The 13710-nt window shown below is 33.9% G+C and overlaps 2 protein-coding genes across 2 annotated transcripts in view; one reads left to right on the top strand and one right to left on the bottom strand.

The window, feature by feature from the left end:
- LOC127701844 (uncharacterized) overlaps positions 1-13710 on the top strand; it is a 347060-nt gene that overhangs the window by 250875 nt on the left and 82475 nt on the right. The gene's annotated exons all lie outside the window — the stretch shown is intronic.
- Positions 7954-10165, bottom strand: LOC127701845 (uncharacterized). The gene is made up of 2 exons (XM_052205820.1): positions 9453-10165; positions 7954-8558 (listed from the first exon to the last, which is right to left on the bottom strand). Exons 1-2 carry the CDS (start codon positions 10159-10161, stop codon positions 8152-8154), a joined length of 1116 nt encoding a protein of 371 aa, XP_052061780.1. The 5' UTR covers positions 10162-10165; the 3' UTR covers positions 7954-8151.

Raw genomic sequence — 13710 nt, 5'->3', positions numbered from 1 at the left:
CTATTTTTTGAAAATTATTAATAGCCCCCTTTTGTCGACTCTCCTTAACAAATTCTGCATTTATTCCCTCGTCCATCAGAGAATGGAACAAACTTGATAATTCTATCCGTACACTTGATACCCTATCTAAGTTCAAACGCTCTTTGTTGAATAATACATACGAAGCAAAGACTGCAGTGTCAATTCAATTTGTATACCTTGAATCTTTTGATTTTTAAAAAATTTTGTTAGGATTGAGGATGTTCGCTCCTCCGTATCAATAACAAGCTTTTTATAAAAGACTGTTATAAATTGATAGCTAAAACTAGAAAAAGATGACAGGTCTGTGTCCTTGTTTTTGTGATATAAGCAAATGAAAATTTGGTGGAAAATGATTCTCTCTAGATTTGCATACATTTAACATTAGCGACCTCTTTGCATTAAAATCATTAAAAAAAATAAAAATAACAAGGATTTTGTAATATTTTCAGATATTGCTTTTTAAACTATATGTAATAAAATTATGAAAAGAAAAATAGTATTTATATTGCCACTACAATCCTTAACCAAGGATGTGTATAGTCACAATCCTTGCCTTAACTAAGAGTTCAAGAATAGAGATCGTCATCACTATCAAAACCTTCCGAATTAGTCCTACAATTTTCTTCTGTAGTATACGTTACCCAGGAAAACGTTAGAGCATTGATATAATCTGTAAAACTAGATCTATCATAAATGGATATACAAGAATGTAAGTAACCAGTTGTATAGCAGGACTCGGATCTCCATGTTATATGCATGTACATATTGTCATAATCACCCAATGGTCCTAACTCTCTTCCAAAGTTGGTTTTAAATTTCAAGGCAAAAATAAACGTTTCATGATATTTAACAAACGCTTGTGTGATTACTTCATCGTCTTCAAGATCAAACTCATGTTCGACATCAGATTTGTAACGTTCTAGTTCATGGAAAACCTGAGCGCCGCTTTTGTATACTATCGATATTCTAACTAATGTTGAAAGATGATTAAATCCACGCCCTATAAAGTGGAGCTTTACTTTCTTCGGTCTGTCATTGATATCCGTACTATCAAAACCACGTGTAGATTTTCCCTCTCTGTAAACACCGGTGGCACAATTGCAAAATGATGTCCCTTTTATGAATATCTTAAAATTGTTAGAATATCTTCTATATTTTAAGTGAGATTTATTAACATTTGACCCAGAATTTTGCTGAGTCAGGAGTTAACTGCTGATATGTGGAAACTTAAGAACGGTATTTCTTTCAACTAACTCCTTCAAGTCATCAAGATTGAGTATGTCATGGCGGCGAATTGTTTTTAATAAAGTGTTTACATCTGAGTCATCAAATTGTTCACGCATTTCTAATGTATTTTAATTATAATACTTCCAAACAAGCTGGAAAGTACTGCTTTCTGGGTCATGTAATGGAATGCAGTATTTCATTGCAGTGAAATTATAATTATTAACGACTGATGTAAATTCATTTAAGGACAGTTCTAAAAAGTATTTCATGTCCGACACTTCATCATAATTTCTTGAAGCAAACATGCATACTCCATCAAGCAGTACACTTAGATAAAACCGATTTGAAAGTTTTATCAAAGTTATTACATTTTCTATGGTTACTCTTTTGACCATATATCTCTCGCATTCTAATGAAATCAAATCAATTTGTAAAATATTAGCCGCAGTAAGAAGATCCTGTATATTACTATCATCAATTGAACATTTGCCTGTGTATGCAAAATTAGCAATTTGCTGCATGATTTGTGGCATGATAATTTCACAATCTATTAAATGTTCCTCACTCTCATCTTGTTCGTCTTCTCATTTATAAACAAACATATTCTTGAAATAAACAGATAAGTTAGATAGAACAACCTTGAGTCCTTTGATAATTGTTGTGCCACATCTCAGCGTATTGAGTATTTTCATATTTGAATACAAATTTCAAATGAACCAATTTTACAAAAAAGATGCAAAAGGGATTTTGAAAATCAAAAGTCGATGAAAAACTGACAACGCCATGGCTAAAAAACCCCACGAAAAATGACTTTTTCTTCGTTGTATGGATCTGATGAGTTAAGGCTTTTTCAACAGATTTTTATCATTTGTTCTTATGATGTGTTGTTACACCACTGTACACGCTCACTAACATGTTTAACCCCGCCACATTCTGTATATACCTGTCTCAAGTCAGGAGCCTGTCGTTGGTTCCTGTCTGTCATATTTGTGTTCCGTTAATTGTTTTAATAAAGTTAGTTTTCCCAATTGAATTTTTCATATTTTTCATGTCAGGTTCTTTTATAGCCGACTATACAGTATGGGCTTTTCTCATTGTTGAAGTCCATACGGTTGCTTTTAATTGCTTACATCCACTTTATTTAAACTTTGGTATATAGTTGTCTCCTTGGCAATCATACCTCATCTCTTAATTTTAAAAAAGACAGTATACAAAACACAACATAGAAAACTAAAGACAGAGTAACACGAACCCACCAAAAACTGGGGGTGATATCATGTGCTCCGGAAGGGAAAGCCTGCTGCTCTAAATGTGGCACCCGCCGTTGCTTTGACAATTGAAACATATATGTCGTCATCTGTGAAACAGATATTCCATAACGGTCAACCAACGTGTGATGGCGTTTCGAAAAAATCCCTTCAACTTCATCATTTGGAACCGTTGGTTTAATAGCATCCACGTAAGCAGTAACCCTCTGTCGATTCAAGCTCTGGAATATCGTATAGTAAACTGGGAGATATATAATTCATATGTAGGCGCTTCTGGAATGTTGCTACATAGAAATGGAAAGTTCACAATTGGGAAAATGAAATCATCACTTGTGTCGTCAAGTATGTTTTCAAGCGAACCTCATTGTCAATTTCTAGATGTAAGTCAAAATAAGAGTATTAGGATAAGAACTTCTTTTCCTACTAGTGGACAGCAGTGTAACTAGTCGTGTTGCTCAAATCATGTGAAAATTCGGTGATGATACAATCGAGGAAAAGATAACGGGATTGCGAACAAATGTTTTGTGATCGTGACATAAGTATTCCATACTGATCAACTAAATCATGATGGCGTCCGTATAAAAATCAATCGTATTACTTGAGCTTTACCGTTCAGAACTGCTGCTCAATAGCTTTCTCGTAAGCAGAAAATCTCTATAAAGAAATCAGGATAGGAAACGCAAGTCGTTAGTTTTGATTTGTTTTAGATTTGTTATTTCGGGGTCTTGTAGAGCTTGCTATGATTTATGAGGTTTCAAGGCTGATTGTCGAAGGCCGAACGGTGACCTATAGTTGTTAGCTTCTATATACGTCATTTGGTCTCTGGTGTTGAGTTTTCTTAATGACAATCATACCACATCTTATTTTTACATCGTAAAGCTTTTCCTTTCCTCGTTGTTCTTGGTCAAGGCGAGACAGTTCTCAAATCCATTTTTTTTTAATATAAAAGAGTAAGGAATTTTAGAAATATTAAATTATTAGCTCACCTGGCCCGAAGGGCCAAGTGAGCTTTTCTCATCACTTGGCGTCCGTCGTCCGTCGTCGTCCGTCGTCGTCGTCGTTAACTTTTTTACATTTTGAACTTCTTCTAGAGAACCACTGAATGGAATGAAACCAAACATGGTATGAATGTTTCTTATGAGGTGCTGACCGAGTGTTGTTACTTTGAAGCCGATCCATAATTCAAGATGGCCGCCAGCGGGGGACTTAGTTTAACATAGGACCCTATGGGAAATACATACAAATGTCTTCTTTTAGAGAACCACTGAATGGAATGAAACCAAACATGGCATGAATGTTCCTTATGAGGTGCTGACCAAGTGTTGTTACTATGAAGCCGATCCATAATCCAAGATGGCCGCCAGCGGGGTACTTAGTTTAACATAGGACCCTATGGGAAATACATACAAATGTCTTCTTTTAGAGAACCACTGAATGGAATGAAACCAAACATGACATGAATATTCCTTATGAGGTGCTGACCAAGTCTTGTTACTTTGAAGCTGATCCATCATCCAAGATGACCGCCAGAGGGGGGCTTAGTATAACATAGGAGCCTGTGGGAAATACATACAAATGTCTTCTTTTAGAGAACCACTGAATGGAATGAAACCAAACATGGCATGAATGTTCCTTATGAGGTGCTGACCAAGTGTTGTTACTATGAAGACGATCCATAATCTAAGATGGCCGCCAGCGGAGGACTTAGTTTAACATAGGACCCTATGAGAAATACATACAAATGTTTTCTTTTAGAGAACCATTGAATGGAATGAAACCAAACATGGCATGCATGTTCCTTTTGAGGTGCTGATTAAGCGTTGTTACTTTGAAGCTGATCCTTCATCCACAATGGCCGCCAGATGGGGACAATGTTTAACAAAGGACCCTATGGACAATACATACAAATGTCTTCTTTTAGAGAACCACATACTGAATGGATTGAAACCAAACATGGCATGAATGTTCCTTATGAGGTGCTGACTAAGTTTTGTTACTTTAAAGCTGATCCTTCATCAATGTAGGCCGCCAATGTGGGGACTTCCTTTTTACATGAGACCCTATGGGAAATACATACAAATGCTTCTTCTAGAAGTGCACTGAATGGAATGAATCCAAAACATGGCATAAATGTTTCTTATGAGGTGCTGATGAAGTGTTGCTACTTTGTTGCCGATTTACTGTTCAAGATGGCCACCAGGATTTTTTTATTAAATTAAAGGACCAATATTAAACCAAATTTGACCTCACTCATTATTAGGGTATCTGTTATGATATTAATCTATTTTTACATGATTTCCAAAACCAAAGTAGAATCAGGTGAGCGACACAGGCTCTTGAGAGCCTCTAGTTGATCATCGGTAGGATTTTACGTCACGGATATATCCATATTATATTTGTTTTTCTTCACCAGTATATATATTTATGCAGTATATTCTTTAATACATGTACATATGTTTAATGTTATAATCTACTTAATCATTGGAATCATGTTTAGTGTTGTATGTTTTGTCTTGTAGCAATAGATTAAATAATTAATCTGTATTTTTTTTCTGCCCTTATTAATACGGGCACTGTGATTAATTGTATTTTGTTTGCGGTATACCATCTTTGCCGCAAGTTTATTGTTTTCTGTTTGGTATTAATTTATAAATAAGATTCATTTATTACACCTGGTGATCCGTTTATTTGGCAATCGCCAATGGCAGTTGGTAGGGTTTAAGAACATTTGTTGTTCGACCTGTTAGTCAAATGAGTTTTGTTAAAATATACTTTTTCACTTTTTTGGTCTTTTGAAAAATATTATTTGTGCTGTATTTAGACCCCTCTAACAAGAAATTTGTTTTGCATGCACTTGTATAAAAATTGCGGTTTTTATCCAACGCAATCATAGGTTTGAACGTTGTTTTCAATTTAGACTTGTATATACTATATATATAATATATATAAATTCGTCTGATTAACAGCCCAACAATGTTAGATCTGTAAATTTGCTTCCGCAAATTTTTGTTCTTCCCTGACCGGGATTCGAACTCGTGCTACTTAGCTATCGTGGCACCAAATCGCCTTGCACAATGCCCGTCGCGCTAGACCACTCGACCACCTAGGCTCGACAAAAATCCAGCTTTCGGTGGCCGGGTGTTACCTTTCCTCGTCAGTTTTTATCTAGCGTCGTATATAAACAGTATATGATATATAAGGCATGAAGATGGAATATTACAGATCAGCTGAATTATCTATCGTAGAGGATCTTACAAATTAATGTAGGATGCAGTCACAGGGATAATTATATTATAAGTACGTCTGAACCAGTGACAACTCTACGACAGATTTTATCCATCACTGGTGATACAAGGCTGAAAACACATTCTGTATTTATAATTTCGTTGGAATAACAGCCAAACAATGTTAGATCTGTAAATTAGCGGGAGCAAATTTTTGTTCTTCCCTGGCCGGGATTCAAACTCATGCTTCTGAGATATCGTGGCACCAAATCGCCTTGCACTATGCCCGTCGCGCTAGACCACTCGACCACCTAGGCTCCACAAAAATCAAACTTTCGGTGGCCGGGTGTTGACAATTTACAATATCATAAACAAGTCTAAATTGAAAACAATGTTCAAACCTATGATTGCGTTGGATATATATATATATTCCGCAAGTTTATTGTTTTCTGTTTGGTATTTAATTAATAATATATAAAGATCCATTTTGTTACATCTTGTGATCCGTTTACTTGGCAATCGCCAATGGCAGTCAGCAGGGTTTAAGAGGGTTTTATTTGCATGCACACGTTTAAAAATTTCGGTTTTTATCCAACGCAATCAATGATTTGAACGTTGTTTTCAATTTAGACTATTTGTATATATATATATAATATATCACAAAGTAAATTGAGTAGGTTGAAGTTATACCGAAGAAAATCGACCCTGTTAGTGTAGCCGAATTTTTCAAAAATATACTTCCAAAGTAACCGCTCGTTTGAGCATTAGGTAAGATTGGTTAGATCCAAACAAGCTACCCTTTTTAAATACATGTATAAGATGAAATATTTTTAGTATTATATAATTATATACTCTAAATTCAAATTGTTACCCAAGCATCTTGAATAGCTGCCTCACTAGATTGAAATTTACAACCCCATGATTTTTTTATTAAAGAATCCTTATCATATACTGATATTTCATAACGCAAACATAGGAATAAATAGTAAAAAAAATTTGTGTGGCTCTATTACGCTTCCGTAACAAGCTTTTCGTCAAAAATTTAAATTTTAAAAGTGTAATCGCAAAAAAATCAGCATAACAAGATTTATATACAAGTCACGTACCCCAAAATTTTCAGGAAAATTCTACTACATTGTCCTTGAGTGTAAGGTTTTTAAGTTTTAGCTGCTATCTTGAAAACTACAGTCAGAGTGTTAATTATGAGTTATTAAAAGGGTGTTGAAAGTATACGCCAGATTAAAAGAAAGGTCCAGTATCATCTCTAGGAATTAAAGACGTCAGATTTGTTCTGCCTTTTTTTTTTAAAGAACTTTCATAGACTGATGCAACAATGTAATCCAAAAAATTAACAAACTTGTGTTATTGAAGGTATTCATAGGCAGGTGTACACTTTTGAATCGATACCGGTTACACTTTTTATAATGGGCCCTTAGGTTTATCTTCCTCTCTACGCTAAAAAAACGGCACCTCCCATAGTTTGATAAATAAATCAAATTTCTGTGTTCACACATCAATAGCTACAATATGTGACTTAAATAACTATAGCAGCACCGTAAAAGTAAATAACTTTTGTCGGAAAGTAAGCATGTGAAAAAAAATACCAAAGGGACAATAAAAATCAAACATCGAAGAAACAGGCAATACCATGGTAAAAAAAAACCGGCGAAAGGACGAACAATAATCTACAAAACACTACAGAGCAACACGAACCACATCAAAAACAGGGGATAATCTCATGTGCTCCGGTAGGACAAGCAGATCCTGTTTCACTAAAGGCAGTCGTCATGTTGCATGTACAAATTCGGTGATGACGCATTCTATGGGGTCACATTCGAGGAAAAGAGGTCGGAATTGTGGCTATGGTAATTGGGGTCAATTATTTTTTTATACGTGGTTTACGAGATTTCAAAACGACAGTATAACATTACATAGATTTTTAAACCGCAATGAAAAAAAAACCAAGAATTCAATCCTTTGATAAAGTTCAACCTAAATCTGGTATATTTTCAAAGAAAATATTTTGTCTTTCATCTTTCAACCGATTTCATTCAAATGTTGACAAAAAATTGGTTGGAGCTTTTACTTTGAAGTTTTCGATGATTTCATAGAAATTGTACATTTGTGTTTTCAAAAATAACAAACTGGAATTTACTTTCTACATTTGGAATGCATTATACTTAATTATGAACCTAACACATAAATGTAAATTAACAAGAATTGTATTCCAGGTCACTTGAGAAAACACGTTATTTATGGTATTAAATAAACTATATAGTTGTAACTATCTAGATTTCCTTGTTTATTTCACTGAGTGGTTACTTGTAAACTATGTTTTATGTAACTTTCATGGAATACATATGTTTTCATTTGTTTTCCTTTATCAACAAATACATGTGTAAACATGAGTGTTAGTCGACATTTACAATAGTATAATACTTCGAACCAGGGTCAGCTACCAAATCACCATAGACAGAATTGTACATATGGCATGTAACGTAATCCACGGTTCGTTCGTCCATTGAAAACGACTGGCAACCTTCTATGCGCATGCACAGTCGCGAGCACACGCTGGTGTCTGTTGCGTTGACAATTCCAAAAGAGAATGGTGAAGGTTTCATGTCATGTGCTTTCACCATGAAATAACCAGATGTTCTGAGGCTAGTTTTCCAATTGAATTGATGTCGAAATTCGTTCCATTCCTTTTCTATGGCCAAGATATTCCTTGTAACAAGATTTGTAATAGGAGGAGGGGCGAGAGTTGAAGGTGGTGTGCTACTCACACATTTCAAATTCTCGTTTGGAATAAGATAAAACTCTGAAAAGAAAACAATGTTTTAAAACAACATAATTTTGTTAATACTTGAGCTTTAATTATTTGATATAAGGAACAAAGTTGTAGTTGTATTACCTGTTGAAACTGTACATTAATACTAAATCGTTATAAGTAAATTATAGTAACTATATGCACCGTCTCTTCAAACAATCACGAGCTACTGTTTATGAAAGAGAGTCGAAACATACCAAGAGGACATTTAAACTCATAAACAAAAACTGTTTAAAAAGCTTATACTTTGTGTTGTATTTCACTTTGCTGATATGTTGAGTGGAAAGACAGACTGCATAGATTGTGTGGCGACGCGTATGAAACATAACGGGAACAAAAGAAACACAAAAGAAACCAAACAAGACCAATTAAAAACTTTTAAGACAATAATCTTCTATAAAAATCACTTATACTGATACATGTGGGGTTTACATTCTTAACTATTGTTTGTGTTTTTCGAAGAAAAGTGACATAGCTTGAACATGGTACACACAAAGGATAAAAGGTGGACTGTGTCGAACGATCGCAAGTTGAGTAGGATTCCCTCCTCTCAATCTGATTAAAATTCAAATCTATCGGAACTGACGTGCTCGTCGAGCATAACGAAATCAAAGATCTATATTTGAATTAGATTGTCCTCTTCTTAGAAGCAGTATCAATGAGGACGAAATTTCTGCAGTATACGAAATATCGAATACGTTTATTTGTATATCTGTTTTTGTTTATTAAAATCGGTGACTGCAAGACAATCTAATTAAAATACAGTTCTCTGATTTCGTTATACTCATATGAGTTTATGTACGAGCAAGCGAGTTAATAATGGTCTGAATTTTAATCAGATTGACTACAAGATAATTTGATTTTTATTCTCACGTATTTTCTTACCTGGTGGTTGATATTTCCAATTCTTCTGTAGGCAGTTTTTCCACATTTCGTTTATTTTATCTTTCGGAACTAGCCTAGTGTATATTTGAAAGCACGTTATGTACCCGGTAAATTGCTGGTCGTCTTCTGAAGCCCCCTTAGCAACAGCATTCCCTAGGTATACTGTTCCTCCTGTTGGCATGGGAATGTTTTTCTGAAAGTCATCATTTGCATTTACCTTTTCTTCACCATTTACGTAAATCTTTATTCGTCCTGATTCAAACTGACGCTCTATGTACAAATGGTTCCATTCATTTTCTTTAAGTAGATCTTCCTCGGCAACCAATCCAGTGGGATTTGCATATTCATCACGGAATGAAACTACGGTGTGTGTCATAATAAAGTTTATTCTTATTTTTTCCTCTTGTCCCAATACATAATGTAATAGTGTCCCTTTTGGTGTTCCAATAGAATAAACAAACATGGAGATAGAAAGGTTCTTAAATTCCGAGTCATCTCGAAGGTTTGTTTTCAAATATTTCAAATCGTCTGATGTTTGACCAAAAGACATTGCATCAAATGGTAGCGGTTCCGGTTTCTTTTCAAACTTGTAACAGTCTCCGACTGGTTCTCGTACAAAATCAACTCTACTCATAGTTTCTGTTAGCAAAGATTTGTTTCCGAGTGGCCATTGGTATTCCGGAACTGGGCCCTTCCTTGCTGTGGTCATTGATAATTCTACAAAATACAATTAAATGCATACAAAGCATTTTAAAAATCTAGACAACGCAAACAGAAAGTTAACAAAAGGTGAAGCTTACTTAACATTTACTTGAATGCAAATTAATATACTATAAATTAAGATTCCCGGTAAATAATTCCTCTTAATGTCAATATTAGCCAGCGCTTTGTTTTTCAAATAATTTTTTGAATTCTTATTTTTTAAACTTAAATGTTAGAGATGAAAATTTTTTTTTAAATCACCAAGTAAGATTAATAGAACTTTCTTCATTGCATATGTCTTTTGCAAAATCGGAAGAACTGTTTTTCCTAATAAGACTGAGAAATAAATCGGAATTCGATTTCTTCAGCCACTTCAATCTGGTATACGGAATCTGGAGGCAAAGCTGATTAAATTGATACTTTTTTGCTCACCTGGTTCAAGACTTCATAAGCCATGGAAAATTGGACACCAGAAATGACATTAGATTTACCCTTTTGAATTAGGATATCAATAAAAGATGTTGGACATATGTCACAGAGACAGCAACTAAACAATACAATAAATAAGTTTAGACTTCTAGGTATACAGTTACTTTGTCTCATTCAACCAGTGAATGAACACTTGTAACGTTTACTTTGGATCACTTTTGACATTGAGAAAGTTGACATGATCAAACATTTCATCAGATCTTTAAAAAATGATACAGAATAACAATATGTTTCTATATCCGGAACCATTTCCGAAACACTTGACTAGTATACGGCTCTCTTTCTTCGTTAGGATTCTGTGTGATTTCTTCATAAATAAGTTTTTTTTCAATCCGATTAAAATCAGATCTTTCACTTTGCTCCGCTAGATTTTTTTGCAGATAACTTTTTACACGAGCGACAAACAATTTAAACGGAGCAAATTTAGTGAAAGATCTGATTGGTATGAATGGTAAATATGTCAGAAATGAATTGGGATAAAACAAAAAGGGCACACTTCCGAACGGGATTAGCGTAACAAGAAAAGTATATCCTTGTGAAATACCAAAATAAACTTGTGACGGTATCGAAAAGATGAAGCACAACCATTAAACTATTAATATAAACTATTGATAACGGTCTGAGTTATTGGGCAGATGATAACAATATTCGGCATAATCTTTTACAAATTATGTTATCCAACGGGCTAATAAGGTTCTATTGTATCTTTATCATCATAATTATGTCTTTGGAAATTTACACTGACCTTTATACATGCAGAAGCCCATTTAAGGACTCTCAGGAAGATTAGTTTTATAGCTAATTGGATTATCCTCTTGAAATAAAGATTATTGTAATTCTTAATCACGAATTAATTTTACAAATCGTAACCACGAATTTATTCAGAATTGTCTTTTATGAACCCAATCACTTATAAAACATGCACATCAACGTACCAAAAAAAAAAAAAAAAACACTTGCAAAATAATGCCTCAAAACAATCAATGGAACGGTTCTTACATGGTCTATTTTCAGCTAAGATGGTTTGAATGCCCAACCAAGATGACTGATGTTGAATAAGACCCATTTAAAAGGTAATTGAGATTATATGAATCAGCTTTTGATGGATTAGTTTTTGCATTGTATTTGTTGTGTTCTTCGACTAACTAACAGAATATTTTCTTTCTTATTACCCCCCCCCCCCCAATTCCCCTTAAAAAAAACAAAAAAACTATATATTAGAACTAAACTGTACCAGCAGTTTAGCAGACGAGGTGAGCGATAACATACAAGATCCTCGGATCCTTTGTTTTAAGACAAAAAAATACACGATTTCTCTAATTCGTAATAACCAAATTAGTTATTATGAAGCCGTGATAACGAATTATAATTCAATTATAATTCGTTGTGATTTATTATACAATTGATGAAAACGATTTTAATCCATTATCACGATTATTTAATTCGTGATCCGCCTATTATTTTTCAGATGTTCTATATGGGGTGCCATACCTGCATCTTTATTGTAGTAAATCACAGAGACTGTGTTTGTATAACCGGAGGAACAACATGAGACAAAGTATTCTCTCCTCAATTATAGTAGTGAGGATCTCGTTTAAAACTCACTACATTCAGACTGTAGATCGAAAGTATGAGATGTCATATTCGCTCAATTTTGACATTGATTCAAATGAGATCATGTGATCATTAGTAGACTGGCAGCAAAGAGATCGGAATTTTAACTCTATTGATTATTTTGACAAATAAATATGATCAAACGATGACAAGTGCTCTTCAGTCTTAGACAAATATTTTAAGAATTTATTATAAAGTCATATATTGACAATTGCATAAAGGAAAAATACTCGTGAATGAAGAAGTTGGATAAGATGTCATTAATTTCTGCGGAGTATCTCCGACATATAATGAATTAAAAAACTGCCTAGAAATTATTTAGGAAACATAAAAAAATCTTTTTCTGTCCTCACTCATTTGAAATGAACATCTTTCTGACGTTACATATGAAATGAATACTTAGCGTATCAAGTCACTAATTATACAGAAATTTACTAAAGGAGAAAGGTACGATTTGTGGACTAATTACTCTTTAATGAATTGTATTTTGAATGTTCTCGTATTTGCAAAATAAAATATTGAATCAATGCATGTCTATAAAACATAACTATTAAAATTTTAAACATTTGCTCATGATGGGTAATTCAACAATAAAAAGATACGGAAACATCAGTAGATAGATATAAGAAGATGTGGTATGAGTGCCAATGAGACAACTCTCCATCCAAGTCAAAATTTATAAAAGTAAACCATTATAGATCACAGTACGGTCTTCAACACGGAGCCTTGGCTCACACCGAACAGTAAGCTATAAAGGGCCCCAAAAGTTACTAGTGTAAAAACCATTCAAACGGGAAAACCAACGGTCTAATCTATATAAAAAACGAGAAACGAGAAACACTTATGAACCACATCTACAAACGACAACTACTGAACATCAGATTCCTGACTTAGGACAGGTGCAAACAAATGCAGCGGGTTTAAACGTTTTAATGGTACCAAACCTTCACCCTTTCTCTGAAACAATATTGTAACATCACAACATAGAAAGACACACTATAAAATATCAACTGAAATAGCTTAACTCAATCAAAGGACATATTAACACCATTGAACATACACTGAACAAATAAATTTGACCTATGATACAATGTAAATACAAAATAAATAAACTAAGGGAAGAATAATAAAAGTAACATGTTATATCGGTATGAAATGTAAAACAATTAAAGAAAAACAATATGCTCGAACAAAAATATCAGCCATTTGCAATAACTTTAAACACACGTAAATGAATTTTCAAAAAATCTTCTATTTGACTCACAAATCCTATTGAATGACATAAAGCATAATCTTCACTCAAAACGATATTCACATTGAAAGTTTAACCATTAATTTCGTTATAAATATGCATTTCATGAAAATTCAGGTGAACTTTTTAAAGTAGCATTGTTCTTAAATATACTTTAAGAACATATAAAAAAAACAAGTTAATCGAAGTTGATGAAGCGGC

This window comes from Mytilus californianus, unplaced genomic scaffold, assembly GCF_021869535.1.
Source record: "Mytilus californianus isolate M0D057914Y unplaced genomic scaffold, xbMytCali1.0.p SCAF_5, whole genome shotgun sequence".
Lineage (NCBI taxonomy): Eukaryota > Metazoa > Mollusca > Bivalvia > Mytilida > Mytilidae > Mytilus > Mytilus californianus.
Note: the sequence above shows the minus strand (reverse complement) of the source record. Positions and strands in the feature narration are given on the sequence as shown.

What these genes read in the sequence shown, in the direction of transcription:
- LOC127701845 (XM_052205820.1), bottom strand. Translation starts at nt 10,161, where the DNA reads ATGACCACAGCAAGGAAGGGCCCAGTTCCGGAATACCAATGGCCACTC. An exon ending in TTGGAAATATCAACCACCAG is followed by an intron (nt 8,559 to 9,452) that starts GTAAGAAAATAC and finishes TTTTCTTTTCAG; the next exon opens with AGTTTTATCTTATTCCAAAC.